General features: G+C 48.7%; 1 protein-coding gene across 1 annotated transcript in view; it reads right to left on the reverse strand.

Moving 5' to 3' along the window:
- Positions 1–2,238: 2,238 nt before the first annotated feature.
- SENP1 (SUMO specific peptidase 1) overlaps positions 2,239–15,878 on the reverse strand; it is an 87,033-nt gene continuing 73,393 nt past the window's right edge. The window contains exon 19 of the mRNA XM_045589018.1: positions 2,239–2,277. Within this exon, the coding sequence (XP_045444974.1) occupies positions 2,260–2,277 (18 nt within the window). The 3' untranslated portion in view covers positions 2,239–2,259. The remainder of the gene's footprint in view (positions 2,278–15,878) is intronic.

Genomic DNA, 15,878 nt, shown 5'->3' on the forward strand with positions numbered 1-15,878 from the left:
AGCCCTGACTTAACCAGAACCCCCCTCCTCAGCAGTAGGGTTTCTGCAGACCTTTCCTCCTGGAAGTTGAAAGACCCTGCTTCTACCCCCTCTCCCAGGCTTCCACAGGGGGTTCCAGTCTCCCCCACCCCACCCCCATAATTTGAAACTTCTGAATTCCAAGGGTGCAGAGCTTCACTTGTGTGCAAGTGTGCGGGCCGGAAAGGGGAAGAAGTTCCATTGTGTAGAGCTGCCACGCTTTGCCGGTAGATAAAGGTTGGAACCACTGATCCCAGCGTCTCCTCTTGGGCCACGGGCCTTCCTTTACTCTTTCCCCATCCACCTGTTCAACTCCTTGGGCTGAGCTCTGAGCCAGTCCCCAGCCCCAACCTCTGCCAAGAGAAAGCTGGTCTCAGGGCCAGAGTGTCCTGTGACCTCCTTGGAGACACGGGTTCTGTCTTCTCCACCTGACCATTTCTTAAGACCCTCCAGGGGAAAACCCTTCTAGAACCTTCCCTGATCTGTCTAGGATGCAGTGTCTCTCTGCATCCCTCTGGCATTTATACCATGAGTCCACAATTATACTCAAAGCTGCACACTTTCTTATTTTCCCCCTGTAGTCATTGGTCGTATCTTACCAACGAGCCTGGGAGCTCCTTGAAGACCAGCACAGGGCCCAGCACAATGCTGGCACACAGACAAATTCAGCGAAACCCCCGTGGACTAAGGCATTCAAATGCAACCTATGATTTATGATGCAAGCAATATACCAGCGGTTATAAAGTTAGGCATTCATCCATTTGACCTCAACTATAAGTGTCCAAAAGAATTCAACTGAAAAATAAGGATTTTGGTGAAAACACGAATATATATGAAAGGTTGAAATCTATTTTAAAGTGATGTAATTCAGTGGGCAGCAAAAGAGATACATAATTCTATTGCTAAGTTGCTCTTGATTTCACTCCCTGACTCTGATGATTCATCTTTGCCAGTGAACTGTATCTACATATAAGAGCTCTGGATTTTTTCCGGTAATCATGGTTCATCTGTGAATGCCAAGTTTAGCTCTCCACTCCCTGTGGGGGGGAAAGCTTTCTTCTCAGAGATGAGAATTGATGAAAACAAAATAAAACTTAAGTTGACAAGGCCAAAATAAACTATGGAAATTAGTTAAGTTCTAAAGTCAACTAAATATCAATATTAATATTTTACTGATTCATGAATCCAAAAACTACAATTTTAAAACTTTTAATTTGTGGCTGGAATTGAACCTATATATATAATATAATATAATATATATATATATATATATATATATATACACATTTTGAACATAGTAGAGTCCTTCTTTACTCTATTGGCTCATAGTTTACATAGCGTATTAACAGGTAGCGTCATCTGACTTTACCATTCAGAAATAGAAAGAGGTAATATAGGAAAGGTAATATAGGATAAAGGCACAATAAGAACAGACAGAAGGGACCTAGCTGGTTTGGCTCAGTGGATAGAGCATTGGCCTGCGGACTAAAGGGTCCCAGGTTCGATTCCAGTCAAGGGCTTGTACCTTGGTGCAGGCTCTGCCCAGGCCCAGCCAGGGCCAGCAGGAGGCGACCAATCGATGTGTTTCTCTCACATCTATATTTCTCTCTCTGTCTTTCTCTCTCTCTCTTCCACTCTCTCTAAAAACCAATGGAAAAATATCCTTGGGTGAGGATTAAAAAATAAAAAGAAGAGAACAGCAAGAAGAGACAATAAGAGAGGAGATAGAAAAGCAAGAAGAATTGATGCAATGAATAAAAAACATGGGAGAGGGGCTGGGCAGAGAGGAATAAAGGGGGGGAGGGGATAGGAGACATTTGTCATGCTATCAATATATATAAACTTGGTAGCCTAGGACCAATAGGGTGGGGTCAATAGCTCTATAGTCCTCAATGGTTCCAGGGAATATTCTGTTTTATAGCATCATTACAGTCCCTGCGGTTTATAATGATGAACTTAAATGTCCAACAAAATGTTAATTTAAGTGTATTATGGTCTCCTTCAGTAGACAGGAAAATCCATATGTTTTCCTGTTTCTAAAGGTCTCCATTAAACATAATGAAAATAAATGTTCATTCACTCCATGCAAAGAACCTATGTCCTTGCAGAGTTAGATCGACGAGGACACGCTGTGATTCCTGGGCTGTGGGGCTGGAATCCATGTGGCGGGAGATGGGCGTCGGCGGCTGAGAACCAAGGTCCCGCCTCCATCATTCCTTGCACCTTTAAGTACAACACGCCTCACTGTAGGTAGAACAGCTAGAAATAAGAGACACAGTTAGTATATCTACCGCAAGTCAGACCAACTCAGTGAGGCAGATGGATTGAACCAGTGGTTTTGTGTTGTGTAGACAAAATAACTGTTTCTCTTTTTTTCTCTCTTTTATGGGGATATTAAGTTTAGACGTATGTAAACACAGTCTTATTGGGAAAGATGTCTTTAGGTAGACCATAAAGAAAATATCTCTTTCTTGCCCTCGACACAAATCTCATTTTAAAATAGTGATAAAAGCGAGGACGGATCCACATTCCAAAGAGGCAAGCCCACCCCAAATATGGCAGGTGGTGAATGCACAGCCTTCACCCAGCCTCAGCCACACTCCACACAGGCGGGCCGGCGGGGAGAGGGTCCAGCTCCCTCAGTGGCATTCCGCTTCTGTTGGTCGGGCTCAGCTCAGACATCCTTTCAAGATGTGTTTATGTTTTGCTTTGGCATTTGAGGGGCAGAGTAACAGGATCAGGACTGTCCAGGATAGGATTCCCAGATTTATTGCATTCTCGGAGCATAAACGTACTATTCTGTCTTCTCAGTCGCAAACAGCATTAAGAGTCCCAGCCAGTCTCCTCGGCCCTGCCCCAGCGCCACACTGGAACTGAACACCCACTCCTGTCTGAAATGGGAAAACAGAGAATATTAAGAGACTATCTTTGAATCCATTGAGGAAACAAGAAAAAAAAATGACTGAAAAATGTTGCAAAGAAAAAGAAAATACTGCAAAGAAGGCACTCTCCTACCTCCTAAAAAACAAATAAAAACAAACAAAAAACAAAACGGAAAGAGCAGCATTCTGGAAGCCACAGAGCAAGCTGGAGAAGGTTCCTGGAAGAAGTGAATCTCCAAGAGTGGGTGGGATTTTATTTTAAAGGAAATAATTTTATACTCACACACACACATTTCATAGAGGAGGGAGCAGGAGAGAGAGATAGAAATATCAATGATGACAGAGAATCATTGATCGGCTGCCTCCTGCACGCTCCCCGCAGGAGATGGAGCCCCTAGCATGTGCCCTTCACAGGAATCGAACCTGGGACCCTTCAGTCTGCAGGCCGACGCTCTATCCACTGAGCCAAACCAGTTCGGGTGGGTGGGTTGGATTTTGAAATGCAGAGGAATAGTGAGAGGGCAGACCTGCCTTTAAAGCTCAGACCTGCCTTTCCCACCTCTCCTTGTCCCCTCTTCTATCTGTCTCCTACCAGATAAGCCTTTGGGGGAAAGAGAAATATGTCTGGGCTTTTTTAAGGCTTACTTATGGAAGCAATGGCTGTACTTTTACACAGAAATGATCTTCTTCTTATTTTTTTTTTAACACACAGCTCTTCATGCCAAATCTTGCGTTTTCTTCAAGTGTGGGGCTTTAAAAACATGTCTCTCTCATCAGCTCCCATGGCTCTGGGGTAAAGGGAAGGCGTGAGCGCCCCGATGCAGCTGTCAGAGCGCTCCCAGCAGCGGTTGCATGTGGAGCTCGCGGGTCCCCATCCGATGGTGGTCCAGCCACAGCCGTCTCCAAGGGCCAGACGGCGGCGTTTGCTCCGGGCGCTCGTCACACATGGCACAGCCCAGTGGCTCCAAGGGACACCCTTCGAGGGCCAACAACCCGCCAGACACACATATGTAAGTGGGTGGCTTCTATCTCCTGTCTCTCTCCCTCCTGTGAACTCTTCACACTTACATATGGCCAGTGCCATGGAGTTGCTCTCATTCGTTCATGCATGTATGCATTTGTTCATTCATCTACCACTCACACGTGCAGAGAAATCCTATGTGAGTCTATTTGCATTCCTTCTTGAGAGCAGGGGCCATGTCTTGGACATTCAAAGTGTTTTCCAGGCTCCCTGTCACTGTGCTGTCACCTAGGAAATGCTCCAAATTCTTGCCACAGGAAGTGTGGGCCGTCGACCAGCAGCATTAACCTACCCGGGAGCTCGTTTGAAAAACAGAATTTACAAAATCAGGATTGGCATTTTTCCAAAAGTCTCCAGACAACTCACTTGCCAGTGAAGGGTGGATATGTGCTGGTCTAGATACTGGTGGACCGTAGTGGCGCGGGGCCCTGGCTAAGAGCAGCATGGTCTGTGAGCGTCTGGGATCACGTCTGCGCCACCGGGAGGGACGGCAGAGAGGAGAAGTGAGCTGAGGGAGAGGGATGGACAGCGGGTTGTAGAGCAGATGACAAATGCATGACTGGAAAGCCTGCTGCTGGGACGGGGGTGTCAACTCTCAAGGGCTGTCTCCTTCTGAAGTCTGTGGGAAGTCACTTTCCCATGTTCCATTTCTCTGACAGGAAACGGAATCGGTGCTAGGAAGGGACTGACCCATTCCAGACCTCCGTCCTGGATTCCCTGGAGAGAGCATCAGGGCACAGCTGGGCACAGAGTGGCTGATGTCTTACCTCTTTCCCAAGGGCCTCCCTGCCCTGCCTCCGAGGAACTCCGGACCCACGAACTCTTCCCGAGTGGGAAGTAAGGAGCCAGACTGGGGTGCCTCTGGGCCGAGCAGGATATGTGCCCCCTCAGAGAGCCAGGCCCCTGGAATCCAAGTTTATTCTCTCCAATGGGTGTGGTGGGTCTGCCCTCCAGGAAGTCCCTGAAAAGCTCAAGGCAACGTGTGGTCAGCTTCTAGTGGGCCCCGGTGCCAAGAACAACCTTGGGAGGGAACAGAAGGACAGTGCGTGCCACCCTTGCCCATGCGAAACTAGTGAGGGCGCCTTGTCTGCACTGCCCGAGGCCCCTGTCCAGGGCGGGCTGGGGCACCGCTCTACTCTGCACATCTGCACCCCCTTCCCAACGGCAGGCCAGCTCCTCACCTGGCACCACCCACTGCCCAGACACCCCTCCCGCCCTCCCAGCCTCCGGGGCTCAGACCCTTGGAGTCCTCCTTAACTGTCTCCTCTCATTCTATCTCCCGTCCCCTCCCTCTCCCCTCCCTGGGCCAGCCTTCTGTCAGCTCCACTTGCTGAGCTAGGCATTTGCAAGGTTGTGTGGGGGACACCAAGCAAGATTGTTTGGCATGGATCCTGTCCTCAAAGAGAGTCCTGCCTCAGAGATGTCCACATAAAAAGCCACACCTCGAGGCAAATGAGTTACACTATGATCTACTGTAACGTGGTGACGCAGCTCAGCGCCATGCCACGGTCCAGGCGCTCCGTTCTGGCCTGTAGCTGAGAACAGCTCTTCCTGACACAGGCTCGGGCAGAGAGGGCAGCCCAGTCACGTCTGTCCACAGTGTTTACTAACTTCTTCCACCCACCTCCACCCCCCATGATGCGTTTCTCCCTCTGGCACATTCACTAAGATACCAGCAAGGCCCAGGTGTCCCTAGTGCCAAGTTCCCTTTGGCAATGGTTTTCGCTCCTTGTCAACTGGTTAGGAAGGACTCCATTCTCATGGGAACAAGACTAAAACATCCTGCTTGCACCCAGTTTCCTCCTACGCCTGCCCATCGAGAGGCCTGTCCGCTTTCGTCCTAAATGTGTCTAGAAATGCACAATGTGCATCATGTTTTCCTGAATTAATATATAAAGAGAGAGGGTGGCCCTTCACCTTGCCGGGTTAGACATGGGAGCTGCACTTCCCAGCTCCATCCTTTTATCCTCTCGGGAGAGTCATCGGGCTCCTTCAAACCTCACCCACAGAGCAGGGAACTGTGCTCCCGGCTCCCGGTGAGGGTGAATGAAGGATCAGAGGTGAAGTCTCCGCGGGGAGCTCTGCCGAGGATGCTCAGCGCCAGGCCCAGTATCCTCAGCCCTTCCTTCCTTGGTCTCCGCCCCATGTCCTTGCCCCCCACCCCGAGCACACCTGAAAGAAGCAATCTCACATCTCGATTTCTCATTTAGTTGAGCCCTGTTAGCATTTTTATCTTACCAGTTGTGTTTCCAGGTGTTTGGATTACAACGGACAGGATCTAGGTTGATTGGTAAATAGCCTGGAATTTGAGGTGCGGAGCTGGAGATGTTTTAGTTGTAAAACCAGTAAAGCAGACCCGCATCCACAAACTTCCAATGTTCCCTGCAAAGGGAACTTGGCACTAGGGACACCTGGGCCCAACGCTTGGGCACACCTTTCTCTCAGAAGGAGAACAGGTTATCATGAAAGCTAGAAAGACCCGGAGAGCGACCGGCCTCCACAGCTATCAGCTCCCACAAAAGGACACGTTGGATATAACTGTGAAAAGATCAAGATTTGAGAGGAAATTACCTGAAAGGCTTTTCCATCTGGCTTGATGAGACTCTCAAGAGGATCTAACTCTGAGATATGAGAGGGAGAAGTTGTCCTCAAGTCAGCTGGTATTTCCAGGAAGGGAGAACAGTTCGAAAATGAGTAAAAAAAAACAAAAAACTCTTGTATCTAAGAGTTTCTGTCTCTTTAAGTCTTGCTTGAAATTGTGTAACTTTATTTATAAATTACTTACCCTGATCCTCTGTGATCTTTATATCTAACTGTAGTAATAAAGGGATCTAGTTTTCACGAAAGATATATTTAAATAGGAAACTGCATGTTCCGATTGCCCGCAGATAAGATAGAGCCTCCACCTCGTGGCAGAGGGTCACAATTGCAGGCCCAGCAGCAAATGGCCTGATGGCTGACTTGGCCAGTGCCATCTAAGAGCAAATATCACATCCTCTCCTCTTGTAGAAGGGCTGTACATACCTCACATTGTACTTGTCAAGTTAGAATGTCAGTCTTGGTAAGATTACTCCTACTCATGTGAAGTAAGTTAGGGCACTTAACAAATGTTAGCTTCCCCGATATTTATGCCTCGGGAGGGTCTGTCCACTTTGGTGTATTGGTCCTTGATATTAAATTAAAGAGCAGTGGTGACTTTTGTCTGGCACTGATTCTCAATGGAGATGACACTGGGTGATGCGAACTATCGGATAATTTTTTACCCTGAAAACTTGTGAATAACACAATCAAGACTGGGGTGGGGAAGAGATAAGGAAATTTCGAGAAACGTTGGCTGTTGTCAGTTTATGCATTCATGGAGAGCGGACTGACCACCACTTTGGCACGCTGGGCTGCACAGCTTGCAAATGTGCAGGGTGGTGTGTCTGGAGACTCACAAAAGGAGCCACTGTCTCTTCTTTCCAGCTTGGAAATTGTTCATCGCGTCACCTTTCTTCACTCACAGTGAGTTACTCATTAAAGAGGTTGCTTTATTGCTGAGATAGGTATATGTGTTGGGGGGGGGGGGGGGTTAATTATCCCAGAAGGAGTGTGTCCAACACCTTGTGGTGGGCAGAGGTGAGAAGACAGGAAAAGGGCAATTACATTATCATCCTTCCAACAAGCATTAAAGAGCACCTGTATTGTGTACTGTGCCATAGATGCACATGTATGTAATGTTCTATTCCTTTCCTTGAAGAGCTTACACATTCTTGCAAATCTCATGGGCATGAAGCAGTAAGAAAAAAAACACTGGTCTCGAAGTCAGGAAACCTGAATTTAACACCGACCTAGGCCTCTAACTAGCCACATGATCTTCATCAAGCTGCTTTGCTCTGTGGGCCTCAGTGCTCCTCCGGGGACGTGAGGCAGCTGCCTGGGGTTTTGTGATGAGACGCACCAGCTCGTTCCTTTCCCTCTACCCATTTACCCTCATCCTCACAGAATTCAGATTTACTATCAATGACCCATCAATTTAATCTGAAAATCAACCACTGGGAAGCTAAAACAAGAGATCAGCTGGCTGAAAGGTTAGCTTTCCCACCCAGTGTGGCTAAATCAGTGGGACCCTCCCCTGCCTCTGGGACTCAGCATCCTGCTCCCAGCCCTACCTGTCTCCTGGGTCCAGGCCAGTTGCCCACGGAAATGCAGAGCAGTTGTCCACAAAGAGAAAGCAGGCCTCCTCCAGGCACGTCCCTTTCCCCAATTCCCAGAGAAAGTGCCTTGGGAGGGAGAATGTGTCCAGATTGGTCTCCTGTGCTTTGGGCTTGGAAGACAACGCGTCCCCATCAGCTGCGCCCGGGCATCTCAGCTGGTCTTCTGGCCTCTCATGACTCACGATGACAGAGGCTCTGAGGCTCTGACAGGAAGATCACCTGGAGCCCTGTGTGTTCTCGCCTGAGTCATGGGCCAGCCAGAGGTAGGGGAGGAATTCCCAGAGCAACCTGGTGTTAACCTCTAGCCAAACTGGCATTCCTAGTGAGCTGTCCTGGGTAAAACTCTCCGGGAACGCTCATCGGCGCTCGAGTGGACATCAGTGAGTCAGCCAGTGTCCGCAGGGCGGGAGTCTGTGGACAAAAGCGTGAGTGCTCTAACCTGAACACCTACTACAGCCCAGTGCACAGGCCCCATGTGAAGAGCACGGAAGAAAGGTTTTGTAATCCCTGCCACCAATAAGCTTCCACCACATTTAAAGAGATGGTCCCTTGCCCTGGCTGGGTGGCTCAGTTGGTTGGAGAGTCGTTCCATGCACCAAAAGGTTGTGGGTTCAGTGTCCAGTCAGGGCGCACACAGGACAATGGATCAGTGTTTCTCATGTATATGTTTCTCTCTCTTTCTCTCTCTCTCTCTCTCTCTCTCTCTCTCTCTCTCTCTCTCTCTCTCTCTCTCTCTCCTCTCTCTGAAAATCAATAAAAATGTATCCTTGGGCCGAGACTGGTTTGGCTCAATGGATAGAGCGTCGGCTTGGGGACTGAGGGGTCCCGGGTTCGATTCCGGTCAAGGGCATGTACCTTGGTTGCGGGCATATCCCTGGTAGGGGGAGTGCAAGAGGCAGCTGATCGATGACTCTCTCTTATCGATGTTTCTAACCCTCTGTCTCTCTCCCTTCCTCTCTGTACAAAATCAATAAAATATATATATTTTTTAAATGTATCCTTGGGCCGAAACCAGTTTGGCTCAGCGGTAGAGTGTCGGTCTGCGAACTGAAAGGTCCCAGGTTCGATTCCGGTCAAGGGCATGTACATTGGTTGTGGGCACATCCCCGGTTGATGTTTCTCTCTCATCGACGTTTCTAGCTCTCTATCTCTCTCTCTTCCTCTCTGTAAAAAGTCAATAAAATATATTAAAAAAATAAATAAATAAATAAAATAAAAAATAAAAAATGTATCCTTGGGTGAGGATTTAAAGAGATGGCCACTCGCCGAAACCGGTTTGGCTCAGTGGATAGAGCGTCGGCCTACGGACTGAGGGGTCTCGGGTTCGATTCCGGTCAAGGGCATGTACCTTGTTTTCGGGCACATCCCCGGTAGGGGGTGTGCAAGAGGCAGCTGATCAATGGTTCTCTCTCATCGATGTTTCTAACTCTCTATCCCTCTCTCTTCCTCTCTATAAAAAAAATCAATAAAGTATATTAAAATAAATAAATAAATAAAGAGATGGCCACTCAATAGGGTTTCAGGGACAGGGCTTCTCTAAGACACCTGCCTAGTAGAACTCTCAGATGATGGAAGTATTCTGCATCTGCTGTCCCTTAAGGTAGCCCCTAGCCACATATGGTGATTGAGTACTTGAAATAGGAAGAATGCAACTGAGAAACTAAATTTTAAGTTTATTTCATTTTAATTGGTTTTACTTTTCATTAAAAAGCCAGATGTGGCTAGTAGCTACCATACTGCACCATACAACACATTCCTGCCTGTCCAGCAGCCTCACATCACCTGGGAGACTGTTAGAAATACAGACAGCCCAGCCCTCCTGAATCAGAACCTTCATTCTAACAAGACCCTGAGGTCATCTGTTTGCACGTTAAGGTTGAGAGGCGCTAGTCTAGGGCAGGGCTTTCCGTCTTGACTGCATGTTAGAATCACTTGCATTTCAGGGAGCTTTTGAAACTCCCGATGCTGTGACTGCACCCCAGACAAATTAAACAGGAATTACCTGGGGGTGGGGGTGGGGGGGGGTAGGCATGGAATCCAGGCATCAATGCTACCTAAGCCCCTGGGTGACTCCGTGAGGCACCCAAGGCTGAGAACAGCCACCCTCAGGCCATGCAGCCAGCTGGGGCCACACTCCGATGGATGGCCGGTGGCCGAGTCCACCTGAGGGCCAGCAACTCTGCATTCACTGGGCCTGGCTGGGAAGCCAAAGGGAGTTATTCATCCTCAGCAAGTGTGAGAACTGGCTGGGCCCGTGTTTGTTTCCAGGGACCAAGTGAGATGTTCATTAGCTTTTGACAAAACACATCCAAATGCCACACCATCAAAGCACATTGGGCCGGCGGGTGACTGGCGGGGGAAGGGCTGATTCATTCCTCGCTTTGCGACCTGGATCACCCTGCCATCCCGGAGCAGCCCCATGAAGGGAGCTATTCTTCCTGTCCAGGGTGGAGGTGGCGGGTTTTTCCAACGCCACTTGTCTTCGGCTGCTACTCAGCCAGTGTCTGGGGGCTGCGGAGGCCAAAGAGAAAAGGTAGGTTTTCCTGAAGAGCCGGACTCTCTCATCCTGTTGATCCCAACGGGACCGGAGAGGCTCCAGCCACTTTCTAGTGACAAATGGCATCTGCAGAGATGAGCCTCATCTCCCCGTGGGTGAAGGTCCGGGACAAGCATGTTGAAATCTGCCTCTGAGGAAATGAGGTCTCAGGGACAGCAAGGCTGTCCCAGGGCAGGAGTGCAGCCCACCACGTTCACTGAGGAATGTCGCCCTTGACTTAGGGGTGGAGATGCAAGTGGTTCCCCTTGGAAATGGGATCCCCCAACATACGATTATTAGCTCACTTGTCTTGACATGTCTATAGGAGTCATAGTTCCTGTGATCGCCATGCCAACTTAGAAGGCTTGGCTGAGACAAGAGTGCCCTCTGGAAGATTGTAAGAGAGCGAGCTGTGATGCTTTCCTGGCGTGGGGGGTCAGCCCGGGGCGTGTCCAGGACAATCCGAGCAGGTGCCTCTGCGGCTCTCCCTCCACATCCACCTCCACATGCCAGCTCCCGGCGTCCTGCCGATGTCCAGATATCCTTAGAAAGCTTTGTTAGCCAGCGGCCCCTGGGCCACAAGCCACACCTGAATGAGCTCTCTGTGCTCCAACTGGGCATGAGCTCATTTCCAGGGAAGAATCAGGAAAGAGGCAGAGGGAAGATTGTCTCCTCCATGGCCATGTAGGGAAGGTCGTGCCCAATGGAAGCCTACGTGGGCCAATGTTACTCCGCTGTCTCAACTCTCCTGCTGGTCCGCCGTCTCAGGGAAGACTCCGTCACCCACCTGCACATTGTCTGTGCTGCATAGTAAGCCCTTTGCAAAATGCTGCCTGATTCTTCAATGGCACCTATGAGCACGCCATAAAGCATCAGGATTCAACAGGCAACTTGAAGGTCCAATGGCCCAACCTCTTGACTTAGAGACAGGGAAATGGGGCCGAAAGGGCAGAGCTGTGAACCAGAAAGGAAGCATCAACAACACTTAAAAATAAATAAATAAATTTTAAAAAAGCCATGACTGATTTGATTCAGTGGATAGAGTGTGAGCCTATAGACTGAATGGTCCCAGGTCCAAGTCCAGTCAAGGGCACATGCCCGGGTTGTGGGCTTGAGGAGGCAGCCAATCAATGATTCTCTCTCATCATTGATGTTTCTTTTTTTTTTTTTTTTAATATATTTTATTGATATTTCACAGAGAGGAGGAAGGGAGAGAGATAGAGAGCTAGAAACGTCAATGAGAGAGAAACATCGACCAGCTGCCTCTTGCACACCCCCTACTGAGGATGTGCCCTCAATCAATGTACATGCCCTTGACCAGAATCGAACCTGGGACCTTTCAGTCCGCAGACTGACGCTCTACCACTGAGCCAAACCGGCTTCGGCTCATCATTGATGTTTCTCTTGCTCCCTTTCCCTTCCTCCCTGAAATCAATAAAATATACCTTAAAAAAGAAAGAAAAAAAAAAAAAAAAGATCTTCCCTTCTCGGGGGAAACAGAGGCATTAACTTGGGAAGTGGTGTTTTTTTTAAAAAAAAGAACTTTGAGATTTTGTTCATGCGTTTTTGTGGGGTGTTTTTTTTTTTGTTTTTTTTTTTTTGGTTTTTTTGTTTGTTTGTTTTTTTGCATCAATTTTCATTTTGAAATACTGTTTATTCTGATTACTGAGATTTTTCAGTGCACCTTAAACTTTGTACCCAAGGCGAGTGCCTGCTCACCTAAACCCTATGCCCTGGCAGGAAGGCTAGAGACCTGCCCAAGGTGACACTGGCTTGGACAAGAGGCGAAAGGAGAACTTGTGTCCTCCAACTGTGTCCACCTTCTTGTTCTCGATCAGCTTCCGGTGCCAGTCCCATTTCTCCCAATAAGGGAGAACTTGTGGAATAACAACACCCTTACAGGGTTATAACCCAGCCCAGAAAGCAGTATTAAAAAAGCCAAAAAACAGCAAAATCATTCCCTAAGTAAAGGATTATTGTTGGTGACAGTATCAAAACAGTGACACCACGGTGAGATACCAACAAATACAGGCGCATCCCAAACGTGGACCCCTTCCCCAGCCCAGCCAGCCTCCTCTCGTCTGCCCTGCTTTGGCGACCACGGAGCCCCTTCCCCTCCTCGTAAACCCAGGCTGATGTTCTTCCAAAGAGTCTGCTTCTTCCCCCACACTCCCTCTGCTCAGAGCACAGACGGCACCATGGTACACACACCGGTCTACAAGGGACTTCACCCTGTGTATCTTGGAGATGCTTCCACATCAATACATAAAAACATCCCCGTTAGTAATCCATTGCACAAAATCATGACAGGGCATCATTTCTTTTAGTCCCCTTTGTTGTTCATTTGGGTTATTTCCAGTGTTTTGCGGGGTGGGGGGGGGGAATTTTTTGTAGAGATGTCCTTTGCACATGTGCATATTTATCTGTAGAATAATTTCCTGGGAACAGACTTGATGTGCATTAAACATTTCAACAGCTATTGCTAAATCCCCTTCCACGTGGCATCTGCCATTCCTGCCAGCAATGCCAGCTACTTATGAGCATGCATATTCAGGGTAGCCTTCGCCACGCCCTGCCGTGTGGTTTACAGCCTTCTGGTCCTTATCAATCTGCAGTGAGACACGGCCTCTCACTGTGGCTTTGACGGGCATTTCTCTTACTAAGACCGAGTGTTGTTTTGTTTTCTAGGGACCCTTTGTTCACATTCAGTATCCACTTTTCTGTTGTGCTTTGGGATTTTACACTGTATTTGACTTGGATGTGCTCTCCGTACAGAACGCTAGGCCTTGTTTATGAGAAGAGCTACAAGAGCTTTGTTATGTGGCATTTTTGTCTTTGACTTTGCTCATGGGGGTTTTGTGAGTTTGCCATACAAAATCTTCTTATTTTTTGTGGTTAAATGTGTCATTGTTTTATTTTCTAGTTTCTGGAGTCATTCATAGACCTTAAAATAGTCTCATGGTTTCTTTGGGTTTCTTTAGGGTTTAATTTTTACATTTAAACGTTTGATCCACATGCAATTTGTTTCATTTTAAGGTGTAGGTAGGAATTTATTTCCTCAAGTGCCTCCCCGTTCTCCCAGGACTTTTACTGAGAAGCCCATCTGCCCTCGCTGGCTGACCTGCCGTCTTTACCATGTTGTAAATTCCAGTGTGTTTGTGCCTTTCTCAGCTCTTCCCCGGCCCCCTGGCCTGCACACCCCTGCCCTGGCCCCTCACTCTCTCTTCTGAGTGCAGCTCGGACTTGACTGCAGACACTGGGGTGGGACCCAGCAGGAGAGGAGGAATAGTAAAGGGATTCGATTCTAACATCAGAAAACGTCTCATCTCTCTCCAAAGAATCCTTCGTCTAAAATGTCTTTGCCCCCCTAACTCCTCTCAAAAGAAAAACAAAAAGAAAACAAAGAAGTTTGTTTCCTCATTAAAAAAATCCGTTTGTTTGTCCAGCCTGGAGGGAACCCCTCTCCTCTGTGCACTCTGCTGACCGCTCTGCAGGGGGGAGGGGAAGAGGGCCTTCCCTCCAAGGTCAGGAGCCCCAAGGCCTTCGAGCAGCCGCTTGGATCACCCAGTTGCTTCCTTCACGGGCTCCCTGCTGTCCCAGCCCAGTACTTGGTAATAGAGTGTAAATGGAGCTGGTCATTATCTTAAAGACACTATAGCAGACCCTGAACAAACACATTAAGAGACCTAAGTAAAGCCAGCCGACAAAGAAGCCTGCAGGAGGTTTTGCAGAAGCATTATCCGTGCCCCCTGAGCGCCTGCTCCCTCCCCGCCAGCTCTTTCCCACGCGCCTCCCACTGACTGGAAGCGCCTGGAAGGCAGCTGCCCTGACTTCAGCTTCTCCCGCTTTCCCCTGCAATGCACAAGCACGGCCCCTAAGGACTCAGTGCGCAGCCACTGCAGATAAAATGAGAAAATAAGTCTTAGCTGAAACAGCTAATAGCTCCCAGCTCCCAAAAGGAATGCTCTCCTGTGGAGTCAGACCATCCTAGGTTCCAGAGGGTCTGGATAGAAAGTCAGTGAATGCGCTTTTGCACACAGGCTTGGGGTGAGCGTTTTTCCAAAGGGTGGAGAGGCGGGCCCTTGGTGTTCATCAGAGTCCAATACTAAGAAATTAAAATTCATTTAAAAAAAATATGTAGATAAAATAATTTGATGGCTATAATTTGCTTCAAAACATTCCAGTCAGAGGGCAGGGAATGGGTGGAGGTAGGTATAGTTATAGATGAAACAAGGCTGATAATTATTCAAGCTAGGAAGGGAAGGAGGGAGGGAGGGGGGAGGGAGGGAGGAAGGAAGGGAGAAAGGAAGGGAAGGAGGGAGGGAGGGAGGGAGGGAGGGAGGGAGGGAGGGAGGGAGGAAGGGAGGGAAGGAGGAAGGAAGGCAGGGAGGAAGGGAGGGAGGAAGGAAGGAGGAAATCCTTGCTACAGAACACAATAAGAATACAGACAGGCCATGGTGCGTTGTCATCTCAGTGCTAGCTCTATAGGACCAAGTTCTGCCCAGGGCTTTTCCCTGATTGGTGTTTGGATGCCGGGACATTATTGTGGGTGCAGAAACAGGACCCTCTATCTCAGCATCCCCCAGAGAGAGGGACCAGTCCCTGAGGCCATCTTTGCTCCTCTGCATCCTGTCTGCCGAGCCTCCTACACCCCAGCAGGGCTTCATGGGTAAGGGAGATGGTCATCTGAGACTCTTGGCTCCCGGCCCGCACCCCCGGCAGCGGGAGCCGGTGGCTGAGCTTGTGCAGAAGGGGCTGGGGCTGCACCGCCTGGATGTGCTCACAGTAGAAAATTCACAGGTTCAGCTGAAACCGGTTTGGCTCAGTGCATAGAGTGTCGGCCTGCGGACTGAAAGGTCCTGGGTTCAATTCTGGTCAAGGGCATGTACCTTGGTTGTGGGCACATCCCCAGTAGAGGGTGTGCAAGAGGCAGCTGATGGATGATTCTCTCTCATTGATGTTTCTAACTCTCTATCCCTCTCTCTTCCTCTCTGTAAAAAAAATCAATAAAATATATTTTTTTAAAAGAAAGAAAGAAAGAAAGAAAGAAAGAAAGAAAGAAAGAAAGAAAGAAAGAAAGAAAGAAAGAAAGAAAATTCACAGGTTCCAAGCTCTGCTCCCAAAGCAAAGCTCCCGGCCCCGGTGGCCGCGCCCGCTGCCCTCGGAGGAGCTCCTGGGCCGCCAGGCGGGCGGCTTTGAAACCGGCTTGTGTTTGGGTTGTGAAA

This window comes from Pipistrellus kuhlii, unplaced genomic scaffold, assembly GCF_014108245.1.
Source record: "Pipistrellus kuhlii isolate mPipKuh1 unplaced genomic scaffold, mPipKuh1.p scaffold_m20_p_3, whole genome shotgun sequence".
NCBI classification, from domain to species: Eukaryota; Metazoa; Chordata; class Mammalia; order Chiroptera; family Vespertilionidae; genus Pipistrellus; species Pipistrellus kuhlii.